This window comes from Neoarius graeffei, chromosome 13 (genome assembly GCF_027579695.1).
Source record: "Neoarius graeffei isolate fNeoGra1 chromosome 13, fNeoGra1.pri, whole genome shotgun sequence".
Lineage (NCBI taxonomy): Eukaryota > Metazoa > Chordata > Actinopteri > Siluriformes > Ariidae > Neoarius > Neoarius graeffei.
Genome location: NC_083581.1, coordinates 34,767,177 through 34,793,450, shown reverse-complemented (window position 1 = coordinate 34,793,450; position 26,274 = coordinate 34,767,177). Strand labels below are relative to the sequence as shown.

Sequence of the window (26,274 nt, the reverse complement as noted above, 5' to 3'; positions counted from 1 at the left end):
GTGTGAAAATCTGATGATGTTTTAGGTCATATTTATGCAGAAATATAGAAAATTCTAAAGGGTTCACAAACTTTCAAGCACCACTGTCCGTACATAAACTAACTCTCAGACGCCCTCTATTGGCTGGCTGCAGTACCATTTGTAGCCCGACATCCAGCCCAAATTAAATCCAACACAATCTAACAGGAGTGTGTCTGAACATTTGGGAGTCCTAAGCAACAACTTACTCAGCAGCTCCTCACTCACACCAAACTTATTGTATATACAAAAATGAACACAATTAATACTTCATTATCTTGGCTGAGGGTAAAAAAAAAAAGGTTAATAATCTCGAAGGGGGGCGGCACAGTGGTGTAGTGGTTAGCGCTGTCGCCTCACAGCAAGAAGGTCCTGGGTTCGAGCCCCGGGGCCGGCGAGGGCCTTTCTGTGTGGAGTTTGCATGTTCTCCCCGTGTCCGCGTGGGTTTCCTCCGGGTGCTCCGGTTTCCCCCACAGTCCAAAGACATGCAGGTTAGGTTAACTGGTGACTCTAAATTGACCGTAGGTGTGAATGTGAGTGTGAATGGTTGTCTGTGTCTATGTGTCAGCCCTGTGATGACCTGGCGACTTGTCCAGGGTGTACCCCGCCTTTCGCCCATAGTCAGCTGGGATAGGCTCCAGCTTGCCTGCGACCCTGTAGAACAGGATAAAGCGGCTACAGATAATGAGATGAGATGAGGTATTTGTTTGTCCAAAAAAAAAAAGAGGAAATCTCAATTGAATCTGATCGATGCAGAACATTTTTGTAAAGCAAATGAATGCCATAGTATGGATCATATTAAATCTTTAGGTGCCGAGCAGCGCTCTTGCGGGGCTTTCATTCGTGAATCCCGGCCTAAGGCACGGTCCTACTGACCCAAGACCATGCTCTTTCGAAGGGGGCGGCTTAGAGGGAGGTGCCTATAAAATTTGGCTTTGCTGCGAGCTCCCCTGGCCGAGTTATTAATTTTTAAACCTAGCTGGATCATGTTAAATTAGGTGCAGAGCAGCGCTCTCATGGGGGCTTTTGTTCGCAAACACCGGAATGCCTGAAATATAAAATAATTGATAGTGTGTATGAAAAAGGCTTTGGACTAAATGGTCATTGGACAAAGTGTCCTGATCCCCTCGTCACCTCTCCGTACTACAGTAAGTCTCAGTTTCCTTGCCCTCTTTCCAAATCACGGATGGAATTCTAAAAAATTGGAACATGCCACAGTCACTGTTGTGACCACAACCATATACAGCACAAAGATATGGCATAGCTAAAAGAACGCTTAAAGCAGTGGAAAAACAAAGAGAGTCGCGCCCGTGTGACTGTTTTGTAGGGAATTTCGCTTGACCCTGCCTTTGTATATCCACCAACATGTCTGACCTCCGGGCTTCTGTTTTGCTTTGACGTCACTTGCAAGTCAAGGATTCACCCTACCAAGTGTCCTTCTAGTTTTAAATGGGGGAAGCCATGGCCTAATGGTTAGTAAAGCAGCTTTGGGACTAAAAGGTCCTTGGTTCAATTCCCTGGACCAGCAGGAATGACTGAACTGCCCTTGAGAAAGATACCTAACCCCCAATTGCTCTCCAGGCTGCTCTGGATGTGTTGTACATCACTCTGGATAAGAGCATCTACTAAATCCCAGTAATGCAAATGTTTGTTCATTTAGCATATATTAGGACTCTGGTGTTTGGGAATAGATCCAAATAATATGGTGCATTTGCATATCTGTTTATTTATTTACTATATATTATTATTATTATGGGGCGGCATGGTGGTGTAGTGGTTAGCGCTGTCGCCTCACAGCAAGAAGGTCCGGGTTCGAGCCCCGTGGCCGGCGAGGGCCTTTCTGTGCGGAGTTTGCATGTTCTCCCCGTGTCCGCGTGGGTTTCCTCCGGGTGCTCCGGTTTCCCCCACAGTCCAAAGACATGCAGGTTAGGTTAACTGGTGACTCTAAATTGACCGTAGGTGTGAATGTGAGTGTGAATGGTTGTCTGTGTCTATGTGTCAGCCCTGTGATGACCTGGCGACTTGTCCAGGGTGTACCCCGCCTTTCGCCCGTAGTCAGCTGGGATAGGCTCCAGCTTGCCTGCGACCCTGTAGAACAGGATAAATTGGCTACAGATAATGAGATGAGGTAATGAGATGAGATGAGATATATTATTACTATTTATACCATTTTTCTTTCTAGGAGAATGAATGATATTGTCCTTGGTCAAAATCTGAGTGGGGTCCAGCTGTAGCTCTGGTAGCCAGGAGAGGTTGTACACCAACATCGTCCATCTGCTGATGACATGCTTTGGCCAATGTAGTGGTGATGATGTACTGTGACTTTTATTTAATCTGATTAAATTGGTTATAAATTAATATTAAACATTTCTCAACTCTGTTATTATCATAAATGAAAGAAATGTCCATGCATCCATCCATTATCCATAACCGCTTATCCTGTGCAGGGTCGTGGGCAAGCTGGAGCCTATCCCAACTGACTATGGAGAAAAGGTGGGGTATACCCTGGACAAGTCTCCAGATCATCACAGGACTGACACATAATTCACATTCACTTTAGAGCCACCAATTAGTCTAATGATTTTGGGGGAAACTGGAGCACCCGGAGGAAACCCACACAGACACGGGGAGAACATGTAAACTCTACACAGAAAGGCCACTGGGCTTGAACCCAGAACCTTCTTGCTGTGAGGTGACAGTGCTAACCACTACACCACCGTGCCACCCTGAAAGAAATGTATTAGTTTATAAAATGTTTCTCAGGCTAAAAAAATGTAATCAATTTATTTACTCAGCTGTACTCATACAATATTAGAATATGTTAATGATTCATCTGGAAAGGTTTTTTTCTAATCCTGCTCTTGAAATTTTGAATAACTGATACTGAATAAGCATCCGACTGCTCATTCAAGATTAAAGGCCTAAAAAAATGCGAGTCCCAGATGACCATTAAAATGGTGTTTAGTTTATTTTGACAAGTATGTACATCACGCTTGTTTAGAATATGATGTATATATTTTTTTATTTTAAATTTCTTTTTTTCCCCATCCCATTCAGAAATATTACATTCCCTTTTCTGCATTTCTTCCTCACCAGCTCGATTTCTTTGGTTATGTTTTCTCTAACCGTTCATGATTTATATATAATGCTCATTTGGCTGGTTTTGTTAGTAAAATGAAGCCAGATCTCCACCTGCCTTGGTGGAGTGGTTCAACCCCTGGATCTATGATTATGGAAAATTTTCACTCTGTACTTGAACTGTTCATGGAAATCGAACATCTGAAACCTCAAGTACTTGACTCTCAAACCCTCACATTGCAGAAAAATAAAAAATAAATTGATGCACATTAACAACATGTCTGTGGTTCAGCCTTTTGATTTGATGAAGCACAGTGTGCAGTGGCGTGCACAGACATTTTGGGGGGCAAGTGCTCTGGGGGGAAAAAGGGCACTTTTTTGCGCATGTGGAACACCTCATTATAAAAGTCTGAGATTTAACCCTCCTCTTGTGTTCATAATCATATCAAAGTTTTGGGTATTTTTCTGTAGTTCCATCTTTAAAAAGTCTGATAAAGTCTGAAAGTCTGATCTTCCCGTCACTGACTTGAGTCTCAAGACTGTGTTTATTCACAGATTTCCGTGAGATCATCTTAAAATTTGTAACGAAATATACACACTCAATGGGCTCAATGGAGCTCTCCTTTATTTGCATAACGGCGTGCATACTAGCATAACGTGATATTCTTAATCAAGTTATAAAAACAGGTCGGAATTGATGGAGAGTGGGGTTGCCTCAATGGTTTAGGCTACATTTAAAATGTTGTTCAGTTTGTTTCTCCATATGGAAAGGGAGCAAATAAGCTGGCAAAGGCTGCCATGTGCAGTTGTTTCTGTATGCGACGGGCTACTTCACGACAAAATAATTACAGCTTGGGCTTAGAGGGCAAACAATACATTTTCACTCGATTCATGTGTTACCTGGCTGGTGGGGCAGGGGAAGAGCTGACTGACTGCCCGATGTGTTGTCTGCGCTACGACAAGGCCGTGGCTTCCAGGACGCTATGCTGCTGCAACCTCACATTGAATGCACTGCACGCTTGTTCACGTGACAGAGCAAGAGAGACAGAGGTCCGGTGTGTGTGCGGAGGGGGCACACATTGGGACATTATTTTCACACACGCTTTTAATGCCGCGGCTTTTCTAAAAGATCATGTCGACATTGGCCTCAGTAAACTGTAAAAAAAAAAAAATTCAAAAGTGCACGCCACTGACAGTGTGGGAAAAGGAAGACAAAGGGGAACTCCACCATGTGATCTGGGGAAAAAAAGCCCAAGCAATGTGAATCATCCTATATATACTCGTTCCAAACAAAGGAAAGGACCTTCAGTGATTTAAGTTACTGATTCACTTTACTTCAGTCGGTGAGCAAGGTCAACTCAGGAAAGGAGAATAGGTAAGAATTATAGTTGTTAATAAATTATAGGTGTTAAACATGCACCCAAGTGTGTTTTAGTGGCAAATATGTTTTTGTTTTTATTTATTTTTCACTAACCTTTGCTTTGCTTTGCTTTCAAGAAAACAGCGCATTGATGGAGACCCTAGATCAAAATGGATCTGTGCATAATTATTCATTTCCTGATTATGATATGCACAATGAAGAATCCATGTCTGAAGAGGCACACATTGCAATTCCCATAATTCTCAGCATTGTGAGCCTCCTCAGTCTCATTGGTAACATCCTGGTTGTTGTGATCAGTGTCTTCTATTTGAGACTTCAGTCACTGACCATCATCTTCATACTCAACTTGGCTGTGTCAGACCTGCTGTTCACTATCGGATTGATGTTCCAGATCCATGCAGTTGTCTGGGGTTTTACTCTCGGAAATGCAGCGTGCAAAGCAGTTCACTTTATTTTCGCAGCTGGATTTTACAGTAACCTGGTGTTCCTGGTGTTGATGAGTGTTCAGCGCTACATGTCTGTAGTGCGCCCTCGCTCAAGCTGGAAAAAAGGACGTTGTTTCACACTCGTTCTTATCAGTGCGTGGGGCGGGAGCACCTTGGCAGCAGTGCCAAACGCAGTGTATGTCGAAGTGTATATGCGACACTGTACATACAGTAGCTTGACTGCAATGGTTGGTTTTATGTATGAACACAACATTGGTTTTGTGTGCGCATTTTTGATCATGGGTTGTTGCTTCATCAGGATCCTGCAAACCATCTTCAAGTCACCAACAAACCAGAGACACAGAATTACTGGACTTGCCTTCTTTCTGGTAGCTACTTACTTTATTTGTTGGGCTCCTTTTAACATAATGCTTTTTATAACCTTCTTACTTTATTATCAGATAACACATTTTCACAACTACGTACATTACTATTATGCCTTCTTAGTTTGTCACATTTTGGCTCACATCCGATGCTGCCTCAATCCTGTAATTTATGGTTTATTTTGTGTAAAATTCCGTACAACAGTGCGGGAGATTTTGCAAAGGCGAGCTATGTTCAATTCTGCCCAAATGAGGATGGAAGAACTTCATTCTACCTCTTGTGACAGTTTAAATAATCAAGTCCCAGACCTGGATGTAAATCGTGATTTTAGTAATCTTTAAATAAAAAAAAAATCAAAGAAAATGTTTGCTGTGTCTGCAGGGCTAGCAATCATCCTGGTACCTGATTTTGTGTGACTGTGTGAACTACAGCACTGACTTGTTATAGGAGTGTAAAGATACTGATGGAGCACTTTGTCTTGAGTTTCTGATTCTTTAACACAAAACGGGTTGATTTGACCAAATCTGATTAAATCTAATTCCATTTAAACATGAATAAATCAACAAGGCGAAGCTCTGGGAACAACGTCTTTCTATGTGATTGCTCCTGATCTGCTCAAATAAACATGGAGTCAGAAGATACTGATGAAAAACACTGTTTTTTAGGCATTTATTTCTTGCACAGTTCTTATTGCAGACTTTTTTTTCCCTCCCTTCCAGCTTGTATTGTTGTATTTTAACTTGTACTGTATTGTTATGGAGCGACTTCTGGCACAAGAATTTCTCTCAAGATGAATAAAGTTTTATCTCATCTTATGAAATTAAAAATGTGTGTTGCTTCTTTTTTACTGTATCAGGATTTTTGAACTTCCTGTATTAGTATCAATGGTCAAACGGGAACTAAACACTCATCATCAGCAGTTTTTTCAACCACAGTTATGAACTGCAGCTCATGATTTCTCTTGCTGAGTTTGCATTTCCTATGTCGAGCTACTTGATCTTCCATTACATTCTTGTAAATACAAATAATACATACAGTGGTTAGCACTGTCGCCTCACAGCAAGAAGGTCCGGGTTCGAGCCCCGTGGCTGGCGAGGGCCTTTCTGTGTGGAGTTTGCATGTTCTCCCCGTGTCCGCATGGGTTTCCTCCGGGTGCTCCAGTTTCCCCCACAGTCCAAAGACATGCAGGTTAGGTTAACTGGTGGCTCTAAATTGACCGTAGGTGTGAATGTGAGTGTGAATGGTTGTCTGTGTCTATGTGTCAGCCCTGTGATGACCTGGCGACTTGTCCAGGGTGTACCCCGCCTTTCGCCCGTAGTCAGTTGGGATAGGCTCCAGCTTGCCTGCGACCCTGTAGAACAGGATAAAGCGGCTACAGATAATGAGATGAGATGAGATAATGAGATGAGATGAGACATACAGTGGTGCTTGAAAATTTGTGAACCCTTTAGAATTTTCTATATTTCTGCATAAATATGACCTAAAACATCATCAGGTTTTCACACAAGTCCTAAAAGTAGATAAAGAGAACCCAGTTAAACAAATGAGACAAAAATATTATACTTGGTCATTTATTTATCCAGGAAAATGATTGAATATTACATACTTGTGAGTGGCAAAAGTATGTGAACCTCTAGGATAAGCAGTTAATTTGAAGGTGAAATTAGAGTCAGGTGTTTTCAATCAATGGGATGACAATCAGGTGTGAGTGGGCACCCTGTTTTATTTAAAGAACAGGGATCTATCAAAGTCTGATCTTCACAACACATGTTTGTGGAAGTGTATCATGGCACGAACAAAGGAGATTTCTGAGGACCTCAGAAAAAGCATTGTTGATGCTCATCAGGCTGGAAAAGATTACAAAACCATCTCTAAAGATGCATACAAGTCGTCCTACCAAAGAACGGTTAAAAAAGAATAAAATTAAATGTTTTGCAATGGGCAAGTCAAAGTCCTGACCTTAATCCAATCAAAATGTTGTGGAAGGACCTGAAGCAAGCAGTTCATGTGAGGAATCCCACCAACATCCCAGAAGCTGTTCTGTACGGAGGAATGGGCTAAAATTCCTCCAAGCCGGTGTGCAGGACTGATCAACAGTTACTGGAAACATTTAGTTGCAGTTATTGCTGCACAAGGGGGTCACACCAGATACTGAAAGCAAAGGTTCACATACTTTTGCCACTCACAGATATGTAATATTGGATAATTTTCCTCAGTAAATAAATGACCAAGTATAAATTTTTTGTCTCATTTGTTTAACCGGGTTCTCTTGATCTACTTTTAGGACTTGTGTGAAAATCTGATGATGTTTTAGGTCATATTTATGCAGAAATATAGAAAATTCTAAATGGTTCACAAACTTTCAAGCACCACTGTAACATAAATCTCAAATAGTTGGTTGTATTTTATAAAGGTAGACATGCTGCAGCTTGCTATATTGGAGAATGACAAACTAACCAGTATGTGACAGATCGTTATCTAGATTATTGGGTTAATAATTAAAGTAAATTAAAGCTAAGGCTACATTTATGTATAAGGAAATATCTAAAATTATATGTCTTAAATATTTTGCAGTTGATATCACCTAATAACTCTAGTGACATCAGCTATATGCTTTATGTAATGTTGATTGTTGTAAACATTGCGGGGGGCACAGTTTCATATGTATACACATAAGGTTTGGGTGCCACACACTTTTACTATTCCTCAAACTGTAACAACACTTCAATAAATTATTTCTGGATAATCTTGTGTTCCAAATGAGTTCTGTAGTACATCCTGCCAGAAAGAAGTAGATTCACGAAAGGGGTTTTGGAAGGAAGAGTTTTACCATAAAGAACGCTCAAATTATTCTATTTCACAAAAATGCTGCCTGTTGGATACAGTATATAGGCAAACGTATGTGAACACCTGACCATCACATCCATATGGTTCTTGCCCAAATTTTCACTACACATTTGAAAGAACAAAATTGTCTTGAATGTCTTTATTTGATGCAGCATTACAGTTTCCCTTCACTGGCACAAAGAGGCTCAAACCTGTTCCAGCATGACAACGCTCCTGTGTACAAAGCAAGCTCTATAAAGACATAATTTGCTATGATTGGAGTGCAAGCACTGCAACTGCACAGAGCCTTGACCTCAACCTTACTGAACACCTTTGGGATGAACTGGAACAGTGACTGCACCCCAGACCTTCTCACCTGACATCAGTATCTGATCTCACTAATGCTCTTGTGGCCGAATGAACACACAGCCACGCTCCAAAATCTCAACTGGGATGTTCAAAAAGGACACATGGGTGTGATGGTCAGGTGACCACATTTACACTGAAGGCACTTGCCCTTATCCCATACTTATACGGTATGTATCACATTTATATACAGTGGGGCAAAAAAGTATTTAGTCAGTCACCAATTGTGCAAGTTCTCCCACTTAAAAAGATGAGAGAGGCCTGTAATTTTCATCACAGGTACACTTCAACTATGAGAGACAAAATGGGGGGAAGGATCCAGGAAATCACATTGTAGGATTTTTAAAGAATTTATTTGCAAATTATGGTGGAAAATAAATATTTGGTCAATAACAAAAGTTCATCTCAATACTTTGTTATATACCCTTTGTTGGCAATGACAGAGGTCAAACGCTTTCTGTAAGTCTTCACAAGGCTTTCACACACTGTTGCTGGTATTTTGGCCCATTCCTCCATGCAGATCTCCTCTAGAGCAGTGATGTTTTGGGGCTGTCGCTGGGCAACACGGACTTTCAACTCCCTCCAAAGATTTTCTATGGGGTTGAGATCTGGAGACTGGCTAGGCCACTCCAGGACCTTGAAATGTTTCTTACGAAGCCACTCCTTCATTGCCCGGGCGGTGTGTTTGGGATCATTGTCATGCTGAAAGACCCAGCCATGTTTCATCTTCAATGCCCTTGCTGATGGAAGGAGGTTTTCACTCAAAATCTCACGATACATGGCCCCATTCATTCTTTCCTTTACATGGATCAGTCGTCCTGGTCCCTTTGCAGAAAAACAGCCCCAAAGCATGATGTTTCCACCCCCATGCTTCACAGTAGGTATGGTGTTCTTTGGATGCAACTCAGCATTCTTTCTCCTCCAAACATGACAAGTTGAGTTTTTACCAAAAAGTTCTATTTTGGTTTCATCTGACCATATGACATTCTCCCAATCCTCTTCTGGATCATCCAAATGCTCTCTAGCAAACTTCAGACGGGCCTAGACATGTACTGGCTTAAGCATGGGGACACGTCTGGCACTGCAGGATTTGAGTCCCTGGCAGCGTAGTGTGTTACTGATGGTAGCCTTTTTTACTCTGGTTCCAGCTCTCTGCAGGTCATTCACTAGGTCCCCCCATGTGGTTCTGGGATTTTTGCTCACTATTCTTGTGATCATTTTGACCCCACGGGGTGAGATCTTGCGTGGAGCCCCAGATCGAGGGAGATTATCAGTGGTCTTGTATGTCTTCCATTTTCTAATAATTGCTCCCACAGTTGATTTCTTCACACCAAGCTGCTTACCTATTGCAGATTCAGTCTTCCCAGCCAGGTGCAGGTCTACAATTTTGTTTCTGGTGTCCTTTGACAGCTCTTTGGTCTTGGCCATAGTGGAGTTTGGAGTGTGACTGTTTGAGGTTGTGGACAGGTGTCTTTTATACTGATAATGAGTTCAAACAGGTGCCATTAATACAGGTAACGAGTGGAGGACAGAGGAGCCCCTTAAAGAAGTTGTTACAGGTCTGTGAGAGCCAGAAACCTTGCTTGTTTGTAGGTGACCAAATACTTATTTTACCGAGGAATTTACCAATTAATTCATTAAAAATCCTACAATGTGATTTCCTGGATTCTTTCCCCCCATTTTGTCTCTCATAGTTGAAGTGTACCTATGACGAAAATTACAGGCCTCTCTCATCTTTTTAAGTGGGAGAACTTGCACAACTGGTGGCTGACTAAATACTTTTTTGCTCCACTGTATCTAACAGTTATGGATCTTGCTCAAGGGACCAACAGTGGCAGCTTGTCACTGTTGGTGGTTTGATCTCATGACCAACCAATCAGTAGGCCAAAGTCTAATGAGCTACCCATAAGTCTAATGAGCTACCATTGCCCATACAAAGAGAGTGTGAACCACTTTTTGAAGGAATCTGACTTTTCAAAAAAAAAAAAACACTGAGGCCAAGTTTACATTAGACCGTATCTGTCTCGTTTTCTTCACGGATGCACTGTCCGTTTACATTAAACCGCCTGGAAATGCCGGGAAACGGGAATCCGCCAGGGTCCACGTATTCAATCCAGATCATGTCAGCTCCGGTGCTGTGTAAACATTGAGAATACGCGGATACGCTGTGCTGAGCTCTAGCTGGCATCGTCACTGGACAACGTCACTGTGACATCCACCTTCCTGATTCGCTGGCGTTGGTCATGTGACACGACTGCTGAAAAACGGCGCGGACTTCCGCCTTGTATCACCTTTCATTAAAGAGTATAAAAGTATGAAAATACTGCAAATACTGATGCAAATACTGCCCATTGTGTAGTTATGATTGTCTTTAGGCTTGCCATCCTTCCACTTGCAAGTGGTAAGTGATATGCGCTGGGATCACACACACAGCGGCTCAGTCCCGAATCACTGCTTGTGCACTACACTCGCGTGCTCTGTGAGCTGCGCAGGGCCAGAGTGCGCACCCTCCAGAGGGCACTCGCTGTTCAGGGCGGAGTGATTTGGAGCGCAGGATGCCTGCGGAGCCGAGCGTATCCGTGTATTGGTGTTGCTGTGTGCACGCAAATCGTGTATTGGTGTTGCTGTGTGCACACTAATCATTTTAAAAACATTAATCTGATGATCCGCTGATATGGTCTAATGTAAACCCCACCTGAATGTAACTAGCTACAATGTCTGTATGCTTAGCAAGTTATCTGTAATCGTCGCAAATTAAGACCTTTTAATTATTCAACACCTCTGACAATCACCCATTAAATCTTGTTGCCAGAAGTTGTTTTCCCAAGCTGGGTGGTTAACGGTAACCATTCAGGGGGTAGAGTAGCCCCAATCTGTGCAGCTCGTAAGGGGTTTCTTTTCAAATGAACCTGAAGACTTTGGCCTACTGATTGGTAGGTCATGAGATCAAACCACCAACACTGACAAGCTGCTACTGTTGGGTCCTTGAGCAAGACCCATAACCATGAGATAAATATGGGATAAGAGCATACAGTGGTGCTTGAAAGTTTGTGAACCCTTTAGAATTTTCTATATTTCTGCATAAATATGACCTAAACATCATCAGGTGTTCACACAAGTCCTAAAAGTAGATAAAGAGAACCCAGTTAAACAAATGAGACAAAAATATTATACTTGGTCATTTATTTATCCAGGAAAATGATCGAATATTACATACTTGTGAGTGGCAAAAGTATGTGAACCTTTGCTTTCAGTATCTGGTGTGACCCCCTTGTGCAGCAATAGCTGCAACTAAACGTTTCCGGTAACTGTTGATAAGTCCTGCACACCGGCTTGGAGGAATTTTAGCCCATTCCTCCATACAGAACAGCTTCAACTCTGGGATGTTGGTGGGTTTCCTCACATGAACTGCTCGCTTCAGGTCCTTCCACAACATTTCGATTGGATTAAGGTCAGGACTTTAACTTGGTCATTCCAAAACATGAACTTTATTCTTCTTTAACCATTCTTTAGAACAACTTGTGTGCTTACGGTCATTGTCTTGCTGCATGACCCACCTTCTCTTGAAATTCAGTTCATGGACAGATATCCTGACATTTTCCTTTAGAATTTGCTGGTAAAATTCAGAATTCATTGTTCCATCAATGATGGCAAACCGTCCTGGCCCAGATGCAGCAAAACAGGCCCAAACCATGATACTACCACCACCATGTTTCACAGATGAGATAAGGTTCTTATCCTGGAATGCAGTGTTTTCCTTTCTCCAAACATAATGCTTCTTATTTAAACCAAAAAGTTCTATTTTGGTCTCATCTGTCCACAAAACATTTTTCCAATAGTCTTTCTGGCTTGTCGTGATCTTTAGCAAACTGCAGACGAGCAGCAATGTTCTTTTTGGAGAGCAGTGGCTTTCTCCTTGCAACCCTGCCATGCACACCATTGCTGTTCAGTGTTCTCCTGATGGTGGACTCATGAACATTAACATTAGCCAATGTGAGAGAGGTCTTCAGTTACTTAGAAGTTACCCTGGGGTCCTTTGTGACCTCGCTGACTATTACACGCCTTGCTCTTGGACAGGGGCGCAGATAGGATTTTTGAACTGGGGGGGAATGAGTTGTCAGCAAATGATTCCATTTTGTGTATATATGTGTATATATATATATATATATATATATACTACCGTTCAAAAGTTTGGGGTCACTTTGAAATGTCCTTATTTTTTGAAAGAAAAGCACTGTTCTTTTCAATGAAGATCACTTTAAACTAATCAGAAATCCACTCTATACATTGCTAATGTGGCAAATGACTATTCTAGCTGCAAATGTCTGGTTTTTGGTGCAATATCTCCATAGGTGTATAGAGGCCCATTTCCAGCAACTATCACTCCAGTGTTCTAATGGTACAATGTGTTTGCTCATTGCCTCAGAAGGCTAATGGATGATTAGAAAACCCTTGTACAATCATGTTAGCACAGCTGAAAACAGTTGAGCTCTTTAGAGAAGCTATAAAACTGACCTTCCTTTGAGCAGATTGAGTTTCTGGAGCATCACATTTGTGGGGTCGATTAAATGCTCAAAATGGCCAGAAAAATGTCTTGACTATATTTTCTATTCATTTTACAACTTATGGTGGGAAATAAAAGTGTGACTTTTCATGGAAAACACAAAATTGTCTGGGTGACCCCAAACTTTTGAACGGTAGTGTATATACATGTTATTTCACCTCCCTCACTGCCATCACCAGGAACTACCTGCAGGCCAGGACAATGATAACATTTTAACATAGCCTATGGAAATCCAAAGTTTACACATTATCATCACGCACAGAAATTGCAAAACTAGTTTTAAAACTGCTAAGTTCCAACTGTTAACCATAGCGAGAGGCTGGGCTATGTGTGTGTGTGTGTAAAGTGTAAACCAGTGCATCCTGACTTTCTAACTATGCCTGTGTGTTGCGTGAGCGGCAGTCAGTCAACAACTCTTCGCAAAGTTTCCTTATGAAACAGTATGCTCGCTGAAATTATGGCAGGGAACGCCAGATTAAACATTAAAACTGCCTTCTGAGCACTGTATCTACAGGCTGCCACCGAAAGAAGGAGACTACCAGAAAGGCATCTCTACTCCGTACGATTTTACTTTCACTACGACATTACTTTGAACAGACTATCAAAAAATTGCAAGGTGATATGATAAAGTAAGGCACAGTTTACTTACAGTCGTTTTTTTTTTTTTAAAAACGATGCAATCGTTTTCTGCCTTTTGGCACCCTTCATCATGCCGTGTTGGGGTCCTGAACTAGGAGGCGCTGTCCCTGATATGCCTGTCAAACTTGTAACCATAGCAACCAAGCTCGAGCTTCTGTGCAGTCTGCGCAGGTGCAGCTATGTCTGTACTGCTGTGCACCTCAATAAACCGAATGGTAATCAGTCTTTTGATTTTTCCGTGAGGTTTGCCTTATGCAAAGAAATAAGACAGCATAGACGTTTTTTCCTCCCTATAAGTGGGGGGGACCGAACGAGGTGAATTTAAATCTGGGTGGGACGAATCCCCCCCGTCCCCCCCTCTATCTGCGCCCGTGCTCTTGGAGTGATCTTTGTTGGTCGACCACTCCTGGGGAGGGTAACAATGGTCTTGAATTTCCTCCATTTGTACACAACCTGTCTGACTGTGGATTGGTGGAGTCCAAACTCTTTCGAGATGGTTTTGTAACCTTATCCAGCCTGATGAGCATCAACAATGCTTTTTCTGAGGTCCTCAGAAATCTCCTTTGTTCGTGCCATGATACACTTCCACAAACATGTGTTGTGAAGATCAGACTTTGATAGATCCCTGTTCTTTAAATAAAACAGGGTGCCCACTCACACCTGATTATCATCCCATTGATTGAAAACACCTGACTCTAATTTCACCTTCAAATTAACTGCTAATCCTAGGGGTTCACATACTTTTGCCACTCACAGATATGTAATATTGGATAATTTTCCTCAATAAATAAATGACCAAGTATAATATTTTTGTCTCATTTGTTTAACTCGGTTGTGAAAATCTGATGATGTTTTTGGTCATATTTATGCAGAAATATAGAAAATTCTAAAGGGTTCACAAACTTTCAAGCACCACTGTACTTTTCCCAGAAATAGGTTTTGCTCAGTAAGGACATACAGTGGTGCTTGAAAGTTTGTGAAACCTTTAGAATTTTCTATATTTCTGCATAAATATGACCTAAAACATCATTAGATTTTCACACAAGTCCTAAAAGTAGATAAAGAGAACCCAGTTAAACAAATGAGACAAAAATATTATACTTGGTCATTTATTTATTGAGGAAAATGATCCAATATTACATATCTGTGAGTGGCAAAAGTATGTGAACCTTTGCTTTCAGTATCTGGTGTGACCCCCTTGTGCAGCAATGACTGCAGCTAAACATTTCTGGTAACTGTTGATCAGTCCTGCACACCGGCTTGGAGGAATTTTAGCCCATTCCTCTGTACAGAACAGCTTCAACTCTGGGATGTTGGTGGGTTTCCTCACATGAACTGCTCGCTTCAGGTCCTTCCACAACATTTCCATTGGATTAAGGTCAGGACTTTGACTTGGCCATTCCAAAACATTAACTTTATTCTTCTTTAACCATTCTTTGGTAGAACAACTTGTGTGCTTAGGGTCGTTGTCTTGCTGCATGACCCACCTTCTCTTGAGATTCAGTTCATGGACAGATGTCCTGACATTTTCCTTTAGAATTTGCTGGTATAATTCAGAATTCATTGTTCCATCAATGATGGCAGGTCGTCCTGGCCCAGATGCAGCAAAACAGGCCCAAACCATGATACTACCACCACCATGTTTCACAGATGGGATAAGGTTCTTATGCTGGAATGCAGTGTTTTCCTTTCTCCAAATATAATGCTTCTCATTTAAACCAAAAAGTTCTATTTTGATCTCATCCGTCCACAAAACATTTTTCCAGTAGCCTTCTGGCTTGTCCATGTGATCTTTAGCAAACTGCAGATGAGCAGCAATGTTCTTTTTGGAGAGCAGTGGCTTTCTCCTTGCAACCCTGCCATGCACACAATTGTTGTTCAGTGTTCTCCTGATGGTGGACTCATGAACATTAACATTAGCCAATGTGAGAGAGGCCTTCAGTTGCTTAGAAGTTACCCTGGGGTCCTTTGTGATCTCGCAGACTATTACGCGCCTTGCTCTTGGCGTGATCTTTGTTGGTGGACCACTCCTGGGGAGGGTAACAATGGTCTTGAATTTCCTCCATTTGTACACAATCTGTCTGACTGTGGATTGGTGGAGTCCAAACTCTTTAGAGATGGTTTTGTAACCTTTTCCAGCCTGATGAGCATCAACAACACTTTTTCTGAGGTCCTCAGAAATCTCCTTTGTTCGTGCCATGATACACTTCCACAAACATGTGTTGTGAAGATCAGACTTTGATAGAGCCCTGTTCTTTAAATAAAACGAGGTGCCCACTCACACCTGATTGTCATCCCATTGACTGAAAACACCTGACTCTAATTTCACCTTCAAATTAACTGCTAATCCTAGAGGTTCACATACTTTTGCCACTCACAGATATGTAATATTGGATCATTTTCCTCAATAAATAAATGACCAAGTATAATATTTTTGTCTCATTTGTTTAACTGGGTTCTCTTTATCTACTTTTCGGACTTGTGTTAAAATCTGATGATGTTTTAGGTCATATTTATGCAGAAATATAGAAAATTCTAAAGGGTTCACAAACTTTCAAGCACCACTGTAAATAACAGGAAACATTGTTCAGAACATCAAGTCAGCTATTTTTTTTTTTTTTGAGTTGCCTCTGGGTATGAACAGTGTGACAGCTTACCCCACTCCACTACTCTTAAAAACTTCCTTTTGCAGGTTGATATGTCTTGGCATATTTACAGCAGATATCTCACAGTTAAACTTCTTGGTTTTCTCAGAATGCCAGTATAAAAGCAGGTTTATGAAGCCTGTGAAGAAGGGGAAGGGAAAGTCCAACATTGTGATCTACCAAGGAAGTCTAAATTAAGTGTGGTTGGTCCTCCAGTCACTGTAATAAACAGGAAGTAAAAGCATGAAGTCAGTGAGTCAAAGCTATGCCATTTCTCTGGAAAGGAAAATGGGAAGAACCCTTAATTCACCTAGAATTTTTCACAGTTGAAAATCCATCCATCCATTATCCGTAACCACTTATCATGTGCAGGGTCGTGGGCAAGCTGAAGCCTATCCCAGCTGACTATGGGCGGGGGGGGGGTACACCCTGGACAAGTCGCTAGGTCATCGCGGGGCTGACACATAGAGACAAAACAACCATTCACACTCACATTCACACCTACGGTCAGTTTAGAGCCACCAATTAGCCTAACCTGCATGTCATTGGACTGTGGGGGAAACTGGAGCACCCAGAGGAAACCCACACAGACACGGGGAGAACATGCAAACGGTCGCTGGGCACCAACCCAGAACCATCTTGCTGTGAGGCGACAGTGCTAACTGCTACACCACTGTGCCACCCAGAGTTGAAAATGTGTTTAGAATTGTGTTGTGGTCTGGGGTAAATTTTCTAAAACAGCCAAGAATAAGGTTTTTCTGCCACATTTTTATTGAAAAAACATACAAACATCTCATTCTCTCTAGCCGCTTTATCCTGTTCTACAGGGTCGCAGGCAAGCTGGAGCCTATCCCAGCTGACTACGGGCAAAAGGCAGGGTACACCCTGGACAAGTCACCAGGTCATCACAGGGCTGACACATAGACACAGACAACCTTTCACACCTACAGGCAATTTAGAGTCACCAGTTAACCTAACCTGCATGTCTTTGGGGGAAACCAGAGGAAACCCACATAGACACAAGGAGAACATGCAAATTCCACACAGAAAGGCCCTTGCCAGCCACGGGGCTCAAACCCGGGTCTTCTTGCTGTGAGGTGAGGGTGCTAACCACTACACCACTGTGCCACCCACATGCAAACATCTCATCTCATCTCATTATCTCTAGCCGCTTTATACTGTTCTACAGGGTCGCAGGCGAGCTGGAGCCTATCCCAGCTGACTACGGGCGAAAGGCGGGGTACACCCTGGACAAGTCGCCAGGTCATCACAGGGCTGACACATAGACACAGACAACCATTCACACTCACATTCACACCTACGGTCAATTTAGAGTCACCAGTTAACCTAACCTGCATGTCTTTGGACTGTGGGGGAAACCGGAGCACCCGGAGGAAACCCACGCGGACACGGGGAGAACATGCAAACTCCACACAGAAAGGCCCTCGTCGGCCATGGGGCTCGAACCCAGGACCTTCTTGCTGTGAGGCGACAGCGCTAACCACTACACCACCGTGCCGCCACATGCAAACATTTTTTTTACAAAATTACTTGGAAATAGTTTTATTTAGGCTAATTTCTATCCCTAATCAATTCAATTAGTGATCAGATACTGTCTTTCACAGCCAGAGCAAGATTCACTGAAATTTAGTGGATTTAATGTGAGAAAAACAGGAAGGAAAAGCACTTTGCTTTCTAGAAATTGGCACACTGACAGAGACTCCATGTGCATTTCTGCATAATGATTTGTTTTATTATTCTATGTAACAAAGGAGCTGAGGCTGAATTTTGACACATTACAATTGCCATTGCAAGAACACTCTGCTTTGTAATCATCATCATTCTCATTGGTAGCAATCCTGGTTGTTGTGGTCAGTGTATTCTTTATGAATCTATGATCACTGACCAACATCTTCATCCTCAGCTTGTCCCTGTCAGATAATGCTCTCCACTGTCGGACTGCTGTTCTGGTTCTGTGAATGTTTCTGGGCTTGGAGTTTTGGAGATGTGGTGTATAAAGTTGTAATTTTCCTTCTAGCTATGTTCTTTACTTGTTGGGCTACTTATAACAGTATGAGTTTTCTTCACATCAAGAAATCAAGTTGATCACACAGTGTAAAGTCTTATGTCTGCAATGTGCCAGCCACATCTGCCAACTTATGGCTTTCACCCAATACTGCCTCAATCCAGTCTTCTTCTTCTTCCAGCTGCTCCCATTAGGGGTCACCACAGCAGATCATTATGATCCAGATATTTGATTTGGCATAGGTTTTTACACCGGATGCCCTTCCTGACACAACCTTCTCCAATCTATCTGGGCTTGGGACTGGCACTAAGTATGCACTGGCTTGTGTAACCCCAGTGGCTGGGTATTTTTTACCCAACCTGTATGTCTTTGAACTGTGGGGGAAACCGGAGCACCCAGAGGAAACCCATGCAGACACAGGGAGAACATGCAAACTCCACATAGAAAGGCCCATGTTGCCCACTATATATTATACATAAAAAGAAAGCTCTGTTCGATGCATCAGTCTGCAAAACAAAAGGGAGAGAAAAATCAGGAGAATGTAACAGCGGGCCCCCACACAAAACCGCTTTAACATGAGCAAAAGCCAGTTTGCACAGCTCCATTCACTTGACCAGATCTGGTGCCCCCTTTTTAGTGAGGTCAGTCAGCAGGCTGGTGATGTCTGAACAGTTAGGAATGAACCACCTATAATAGCCAGCCAGCCCCAGGAACTGCCTCACCTCTATTTGGTCTTAGGTCTTGGGCAGGCTGCAATTGCTGCAGTCTTATTAATTTGGGGATACACCTGCCCATGCCCCAATTGGAAGCCCAGATACCGTACTTCCACCCATCCAATTTTACACTTTTTCAGGTTTGCTGTGAGCCCAGTGAGCCTCAGTGACCTCAGGACAGCCTTTAGATGTTGTAAATTCCACTGCTAATCATTACTATAAATAATAATGTTGTCAAAATAGACAGTGGCATACGTATTGTGGGGACAGAGGATTTAGTCCATGAGATGCTGAAATGTCACTGGGGCCCCAAACAACCCAAAAGGAAGGGTGACAAATTGGCGTAACCCAGACAGAGTGGAAACGGCCATTTTTCCCACAGGATATTGGAGTCAAGGGGATCTGCCAATATCCCTTTGTTAAATCCAGTGTCAAATAAAAGTGAGCCGCATCTAACCAATAGAGCAGTTCATCAATGCGAGGCATCGGACACCATATTGACTTTTCTATAGTCCACACAGAACCAAACCGTCCCACTGGTCTTGGAAACCAAGACCACCAGACTGCTCCAGTCGCTGTGTGACTCTTCAGTTACTCCCGTATCAAGCATCACCTTGAGTTCATCTTGAACCACATTTTTCTTGTGCTCGGGGAGCTGATACAGGCAGGTGTGCACCACCACGCCTGGGGGAGTCTCATTGTGGTGCTCTATGAGGTTAGTGCAACCAGGGAGGGGCGAGAACACGTTGTAGAACTCCTCCTGCAACCTAATGACCTGTGCTCTCTGGGACAGTGAGAGGTGGTTTCCACAGGGGACAGGGTGGATTGGGTTACACCTTTTAGACTTACCTCCGGTCCCAGCTCTGCCCTCTCCAGAACTACCATCACCAGAGCCACAGGAACCTCCTCTCTCCACGGTTTCAGGAGATTGAGGTGGTAAATTTGACATGCATCACCTCCATCTGAGTGCCTGACCTCATAGTCGACTTCCCCAATTTGCCATGTGACCTCAAAGGGCCCTTGCCACTTGGCGATTAATTGTGAGCTCGACGTGGGCAGTAAAATGAGCACTTTATATGAGCACTTTATCTCCTGGTGCAAATTATCTTAGCTGTGTCCCTCTGTTGGACAGGTGGGTTTGATGTTCTTGCACCTGTAGCAGATTCTCCTGCTCTCAGGTCAAGAACATACTGAATTTCTTTTCGGCTTTGTGAAGGTCCCTCCTCCCAATTTTCTTTAATGACGTCTAAGCCGTCATGGGGCTTGCGCCCATACAGCAATTAAAATGGGGAAACCTGGTGGAGGCTTGTGGGACCTTGTGCACTGCAAACAACAGAGGGTCTAGCCACTTATCCCAGTTTCTACCCAGCTAGCACCAAACATTAAACTAACATTCCACAGAAGTTCTATTTTGGTTCTGTTAAATGAAAACATTCCATGAACATTCTTTGAAGGTTCTTAGAAATGTTTACCATAAATGTTTAAAGAACATTGCGCATGAACGTCAGGGGAACGTGGAACGAACATTCGGAGTTTCCAACCGATTAGGTCAAGGCCATGCGCATGCACACTGCATATCTCCCGCTGCGTGCAAGGAGGGATTTGAATCATCGAAGAGTTATTAAGAAAAATCCATCTGTTTTGCGGGTTATCGTTCCATCGTCAACCAAACGTAAGTAAGGTGGAATAAGGAGGTACGAGGAACATTTCTGCACAGAAAACATTTCTGCACAGTTTCTAAGTCTTTAGAAACTGGTCCTGTAGAGAGCACATGGGGTCTGGTGTTCGCGAAATGCCTTGAAAGTGCGCTTTCAGGCTTTTTCTAGACCAGTCTAAATTAGACCCAGAACATTCCCATAATGTAAATGTGCCTGGTAAAATTTGTCCAGGAGGGCACAGATGGAAGTTTCAAGATGTAGGTATTATATTTATGTAGTGTGTGTTTTTTATCATCAATTACTGGTCTCCTCCCATGGCTAGAGATATGGCAGCATGTTTATGCTGCAAAAATACCCAATTTGCACTTTTAAACACTATTAATTTACAGAAAATGTAAAAAAAAATTATTTTCACTGGGAACAGACTTAATAAAATATATGAATCTAGACTAGATTCATACTTCTACTCAACCAGTATAACAATTCACACCAGTCAGTTAAAATAATATTTTATGATATTTTATTATGTTTGACTTTGTTCCCAGTGAAAATATGCAATTTTTTACATTTTCCGTTTCCAAATACTGTTTAAAAAGTTTAAAACGGGTATTTTTGCAGCATAAACATGCTGCCATATCTCGTCATGGGAGGAGACCAGTAATTGATGATAAAAATCACATACACTACATAAATATATGCCTACATCTTGAAACGTCCATCCGCAACCCTACAGGGCGTAGGGGGTAAGAAACGTAAATATTTAAACATGTTCCCCCACCTAGATTTCTTTAGATTTTTTTTCTGGAGTACTAGGATATATATATATATATATATATATATATATATATATATATATATATATATATATATACACCAGTCATGTAAAAAGAAATTTTTTTCTAGGTCCGCCCATTTTAGTGCTAGATTCCCTAGGCTACATCCCTGAAAATATTATTTATTCATGTTTAATTTTTAATAAAGACTAATATATATAGAAATCTCTGGACCTTCAGTTGCATCCATATCTAAACTAGATTAAAATACTGACCAGTCTTGAACAGTCAAGGTTCTAAAATACATATTTCATTGGTACAGGTGCATGTCTGCATGCTATATATATTTTTTTATTTTCATTGATTGCTTTCCAGAGAATACTCGTTCCATCCACCATGAAGAAAATTCGACAGCAGGAATACAAATGTAGGTGGGCTGCAGCCACTAGAACTTTGAAGAAGCCATGCAGAGACACATTTGTGGAAACTGACGAAAGTGACAAATCATCTGACGAAGAGTGCATAGACCTGAATAATAATGGAGAATCACGTCCACCACTACCAGCATTACAAGTACAGGCAGAAACCAGGACAACAACTACAAACGAAGGTTCTACGGCTACCAGTGAATCAGAATTTGAAGATGCTGTTTCCGATGGTTACTCTGAGCTTCCAGATCATGATGATCATTCTGATGGTGGATGGGACTACATTGACGAACATGAAACAGTGTCATCAGATGCAGATTCAGAAAGCGAAAGTGATAGTTTTGAGGACAAATTATCATCCTGGGTGACAGAGTACCAAGTAAAACAAAATGCTGTGGACAGTCCTCTAAAAGTACTCAAGACATCTGGCCATCCTGATCTACTGAGTACAGCTCGTACTTTGCTGCACACTGCTAGCCAGGTGGAAACTGAAGTCAAATCTGGAATGGACTATTATTATTTTGGATTGGCTAGTGAGCTGGTGAAACATTTGAAGATGTATCCACTGCATAAAAGAGCAGAAGTGGATAGAGTAGAACTTTCATTGAACATTGATGGCCTGCCATTGTTTAGAAGCTCAACTTTGTCATTGTGGCCAGTACTATGTGCTATAGTGAATATAAAGCCAACGACAGTCTTCCCTGTAGCCTTGACCTGCGGAAAATCCAAGCCCACTGATTTGGATTTCTTAAATGATACCATTCAAGATGTGAAGATGATTCTTCAGCATGGTCTGCAAGATGGCGAGGAAACCATTCATGTCACCCTCAGATGACATGAATGGTCTGTGATGCACCTGCAAGGGCCATGGTTAAAATGACAAAGTCATTTACTGGGTATTTTGGATGTGACAAATGTGCTCAGCAAGGTCAGTGGTTCGGACGGATAACCTACCCAGAAGTAGAAAACCTAGATCTTCGTACAGATTCATCATTTCGGAACCACTCGAACGAAGAACATCACCATGGGGAATCTCTCCTATCTTTGCTACCCATTGATATGGTGAAATTGTTCCCTATAGACTATATGCATCAAGTGTGTTTGGGTTGCATGAAGAGGCTGTTACTTATATGGATGCGAGGTAGACGAGATGTGAGGCATTCAGCAGACCAGATCCATCAGATAAGTCTCCGGCTGGAGGGAATGAAAAAATGTATCCCCTCTACCTTCGCACGGAAACCACGCCCGTTGACAGATGTGGACTGGTGGAAAGCCACAGAATATAGACAATTCCTGCTCTATACAGGGAAAATAGCCTTGCATCGAATTCTTAGGCAGGACTTGTATGATCATTTCATGACTCATGACCAACCTTGTGAGTCCTGAGCTTGCTCAAACGCACAGAGGCTATGCCAACGAACTGCTTGTGCACTTCGTTTCACAGGACCGCAAGTTACATGGCAACGAGTTCCTTGTATACAATGTGCACTCTCTGCTTCATCTAGCTGATGAAGTGAAGAGCATGGATATTTAGAATCCTGTTCAGCTTTTCCGTTTGAAAACTACATGCATGAGCTCAAAAAGCTTGTAAGATCAGGAAGAAGGCCAATGGCACAAATTGTCAAAAGACTAAGTGAAAGGAGTACAAAGCCAGAACTAGCAGTGAAGGTCAACCCAACAGTATCAACAAAGTCACCAAACAATGCCTTTGTACTGCCTAATCATTCATGCTGCGAGGTGATTCATGCTGTCAACATGCCTGAGGACTCTTTCATGTGTCGAGTGTACGAACATTCTGAAGCCATCTTCACTGAGCCATGTGATTCTCGCATCATTGGGGTGTATAGTGTGCATAGGAGAAATGCACACATGAGAATTGTTTCTGCAGAACGCTTGACCATGCATGCTATCAGAGTAGAGCATGATGACACAGGAAAATCAACATTCATGAGGCTCTTGCATGAATAGGCATATACTAGTACAGGGGTGGGCAAACTTTTTGGCTCAGGGCAGGGCCGCTGGAGGTAGTTTTTAACAGGGGGTGCTGTAATCTATAATATTCTGATGTAAGTCAAAAATGTCATCTGTATTCCCTAGGCTATATAACCAATCCAAAGCCATATCTAAAACATGCATTAATGCCCATAGACTTGCTTAATAATATATCTCTATTTGGCAACATAAAGAATCACCAATAAATAAAATTACTGTCAAAAGCACAATGTCAGCCTTGGAAGAAATAATCGTGTAGCCATTGAGGCCAATTCAAGAAAATTAAGATGCAGTTACACACATCACCAACTTATTCTTGTTTGCTGTACCAAGACACAGGCCTCATTGACTACATGTATTAGTGCCAAGCTTTTTGAAGCTAGTTAGTATGCTGAAAGTCACACCAATGGACCACCGTTCACTTCAGTAATCATCCAATAAATAAATGGATATCTTGATATTCAACATTTTATTGACATATACAACTTCAAATTGCCAATTTAAAATTTACTGCAAAAACTTGTCTCTGACAATAATTAAATAATCTTTAAAAAAAAAACAGCTCTCCATATCGTGCACGCACAAAGCACAAAAAATAAGATTATAAAAATTCCTTTCCATAAGACTTTCCATAAGACTCTCCATCCCAACCAAGTTAGTAGGCTATTAAACTGTTAACGTGAACATGAACAGAAATGTGCGGACCATAACTGAGCTGCTATCAGTGCCTGGTTACAGGTGTCCAAAGGTCGAGGTGCGCTCCGGGTTTGTGGAGATAAAGTCTCTCATGAGGGAACGAATGTCCAAAGAGTTCAGAATTGCAGTGTGGGCATGCATCAAAGAAAGGTGTGTGAGTCTTTTCTGGGTCATGGTGCTGCGTATCCATGTTTTCAAAAGACGCATGGCGGAGAAAGTGCGCTCAGATGATGCCACGGAGATGGGTAGGCACAGGCATAACTCTATCAGTTTTTCTGCCTCTGAAAACATGGCTCTTGTTTGGGGTTGGAGCTCGGTCAAACACGACGCCACATTTTGGACTGTGACACCCTTAGACCCTTTGTCTTTCGTGACATGGCAGAGATGGTTTGCGATGCTTGGCCCAAGCATTTTGAGCTGGAGTTCAAGGCGCTCTGTGTCAACCTCCTGCGGGAGTTGAAGTTGAAGACCTGGCCGAGAGGTTGCGCGGGAGCGAAGCTGCGCGAGAGTGGGCCGAGAGGTTGCGCGGGAGCGAAGCTGCGCGGGAGCAGGCCGAGAGGTAGCGCGGGAACGGGCCACGTAATAACAACAAATGCAATGCCCCCGAAGAAAGCGCCTACGGTCAAGGAGATAGATGATATTAAAAAATCCCTCGACTTTCTGGGTGAAGAAATCTCTGCTGTCAGGATGCAGCAGAAGACCATCCTGGACCTGGTAGAAGAGGTCAAAGCTCTGAGTCTGCAGAACACGGAGAAGGCAAAGAGGATCGCCATTCTCGAGAACCGAGTGGAGGAGCTGAAGCAGTACACCCGGATGAATGACATCATTGTGACCGGACTGCAGATTCAGCCCCGCTCATATGCTGGAGCAGTGGCAAGAAGAGATGGAGAGGAACTGAATGAGGAGGATGCTAACTCTGTGGAGAAACAGGTGTTAGCATTCCTGCACTCCAAGGGGATTGAGGTAAAAAGCAATAACATTGAAGCATGTCACCCTCTCCCACGGAGAAGCAACACTGGCAAACCAGCTGTAATAATGCGATTTGCCAACAGAAAGCATAAGATGCAATTGTTAAAACAAGGGAAGAAACTGAAAGGCTCAGATGTTTTTTTAAATGAGCACTTAACAAAAAAAAATGCAGACATTGCAAAAAAGGCGAGACTACTAAGGAAACAGGGGAAAATCCAAAACACTTGGACACAAAACTGCAAGATTTTCATAAAGCTGAAGGGATCTCCAGAAGAGGCCAAGATCTTGGTCATCCGAGATATTGGGGAACTGGACAAATTCTGAGGGAGCCAAATAAAGCAATTTACAATCATGACACAAGGACTGGACACTGGACACAAGAACTGGACACTTTCCATTATACTGAGCACAAAATACAAGATATGGAAAATAATATTGATCCGGAAAATAATCTTTTCAGCAACATCAATATCAGCTGCCGGTATTACACTGAATATCAATACAATGCAAAGATTAGAGACGGAAATAAGATATCAATTATTCATTTCAATATCAGAAGTATGTATGCCAATTTCCATAAAATGAAGGAATATCTTAGTCAGTTCAATACTCCATTCAATATAATAGCCATATCAGAAACTTGGATCAATGATGAGATGGGAGTAGATTTTGAGCTGAACGGGTATGAATTAA

General features: G+C 42.3%; 1 protein-coding gene across 1 annotated transcript; it reads left to right on the top strand.

The window, feature by feature from the left end:
- The first annotated feature begins 4,363 nt into the window (after window positions 1-4,363).
- Window positions 4,364-6,071, top strand: LOC132896073 (chemokine XC receptor 1-like). Its single transcript, XM_060936795.1, has 2 exons — window positions 4,364-4,471; window positions 4,594-6,071. Exon 2 carries the CDS (start codon window positions 4,608-4,610, stop codon window positions 5,625-5,627), a length of 1,020 nt encoding a protein of 339 aa, XP_060792778.1. The 5' UTR covers window positions 4,364-4,471; window positions 4,594-4,607; the 3' UTR covers window positions 5,628-6,071.
- The last annotated feature ends 20,203 nt before the right edge of the window (window positions 6,072-26,274 follow it).

What these genes read in the sequence shown, in the direction of transcription:
- LOC132896073 (XM_060936795.1), top strand. Translation starts at nt 4,608, where the DNA reads ATGGAGACCCTAGATCAAAATGGATCTGTGCATAATTATTCATTTCCT.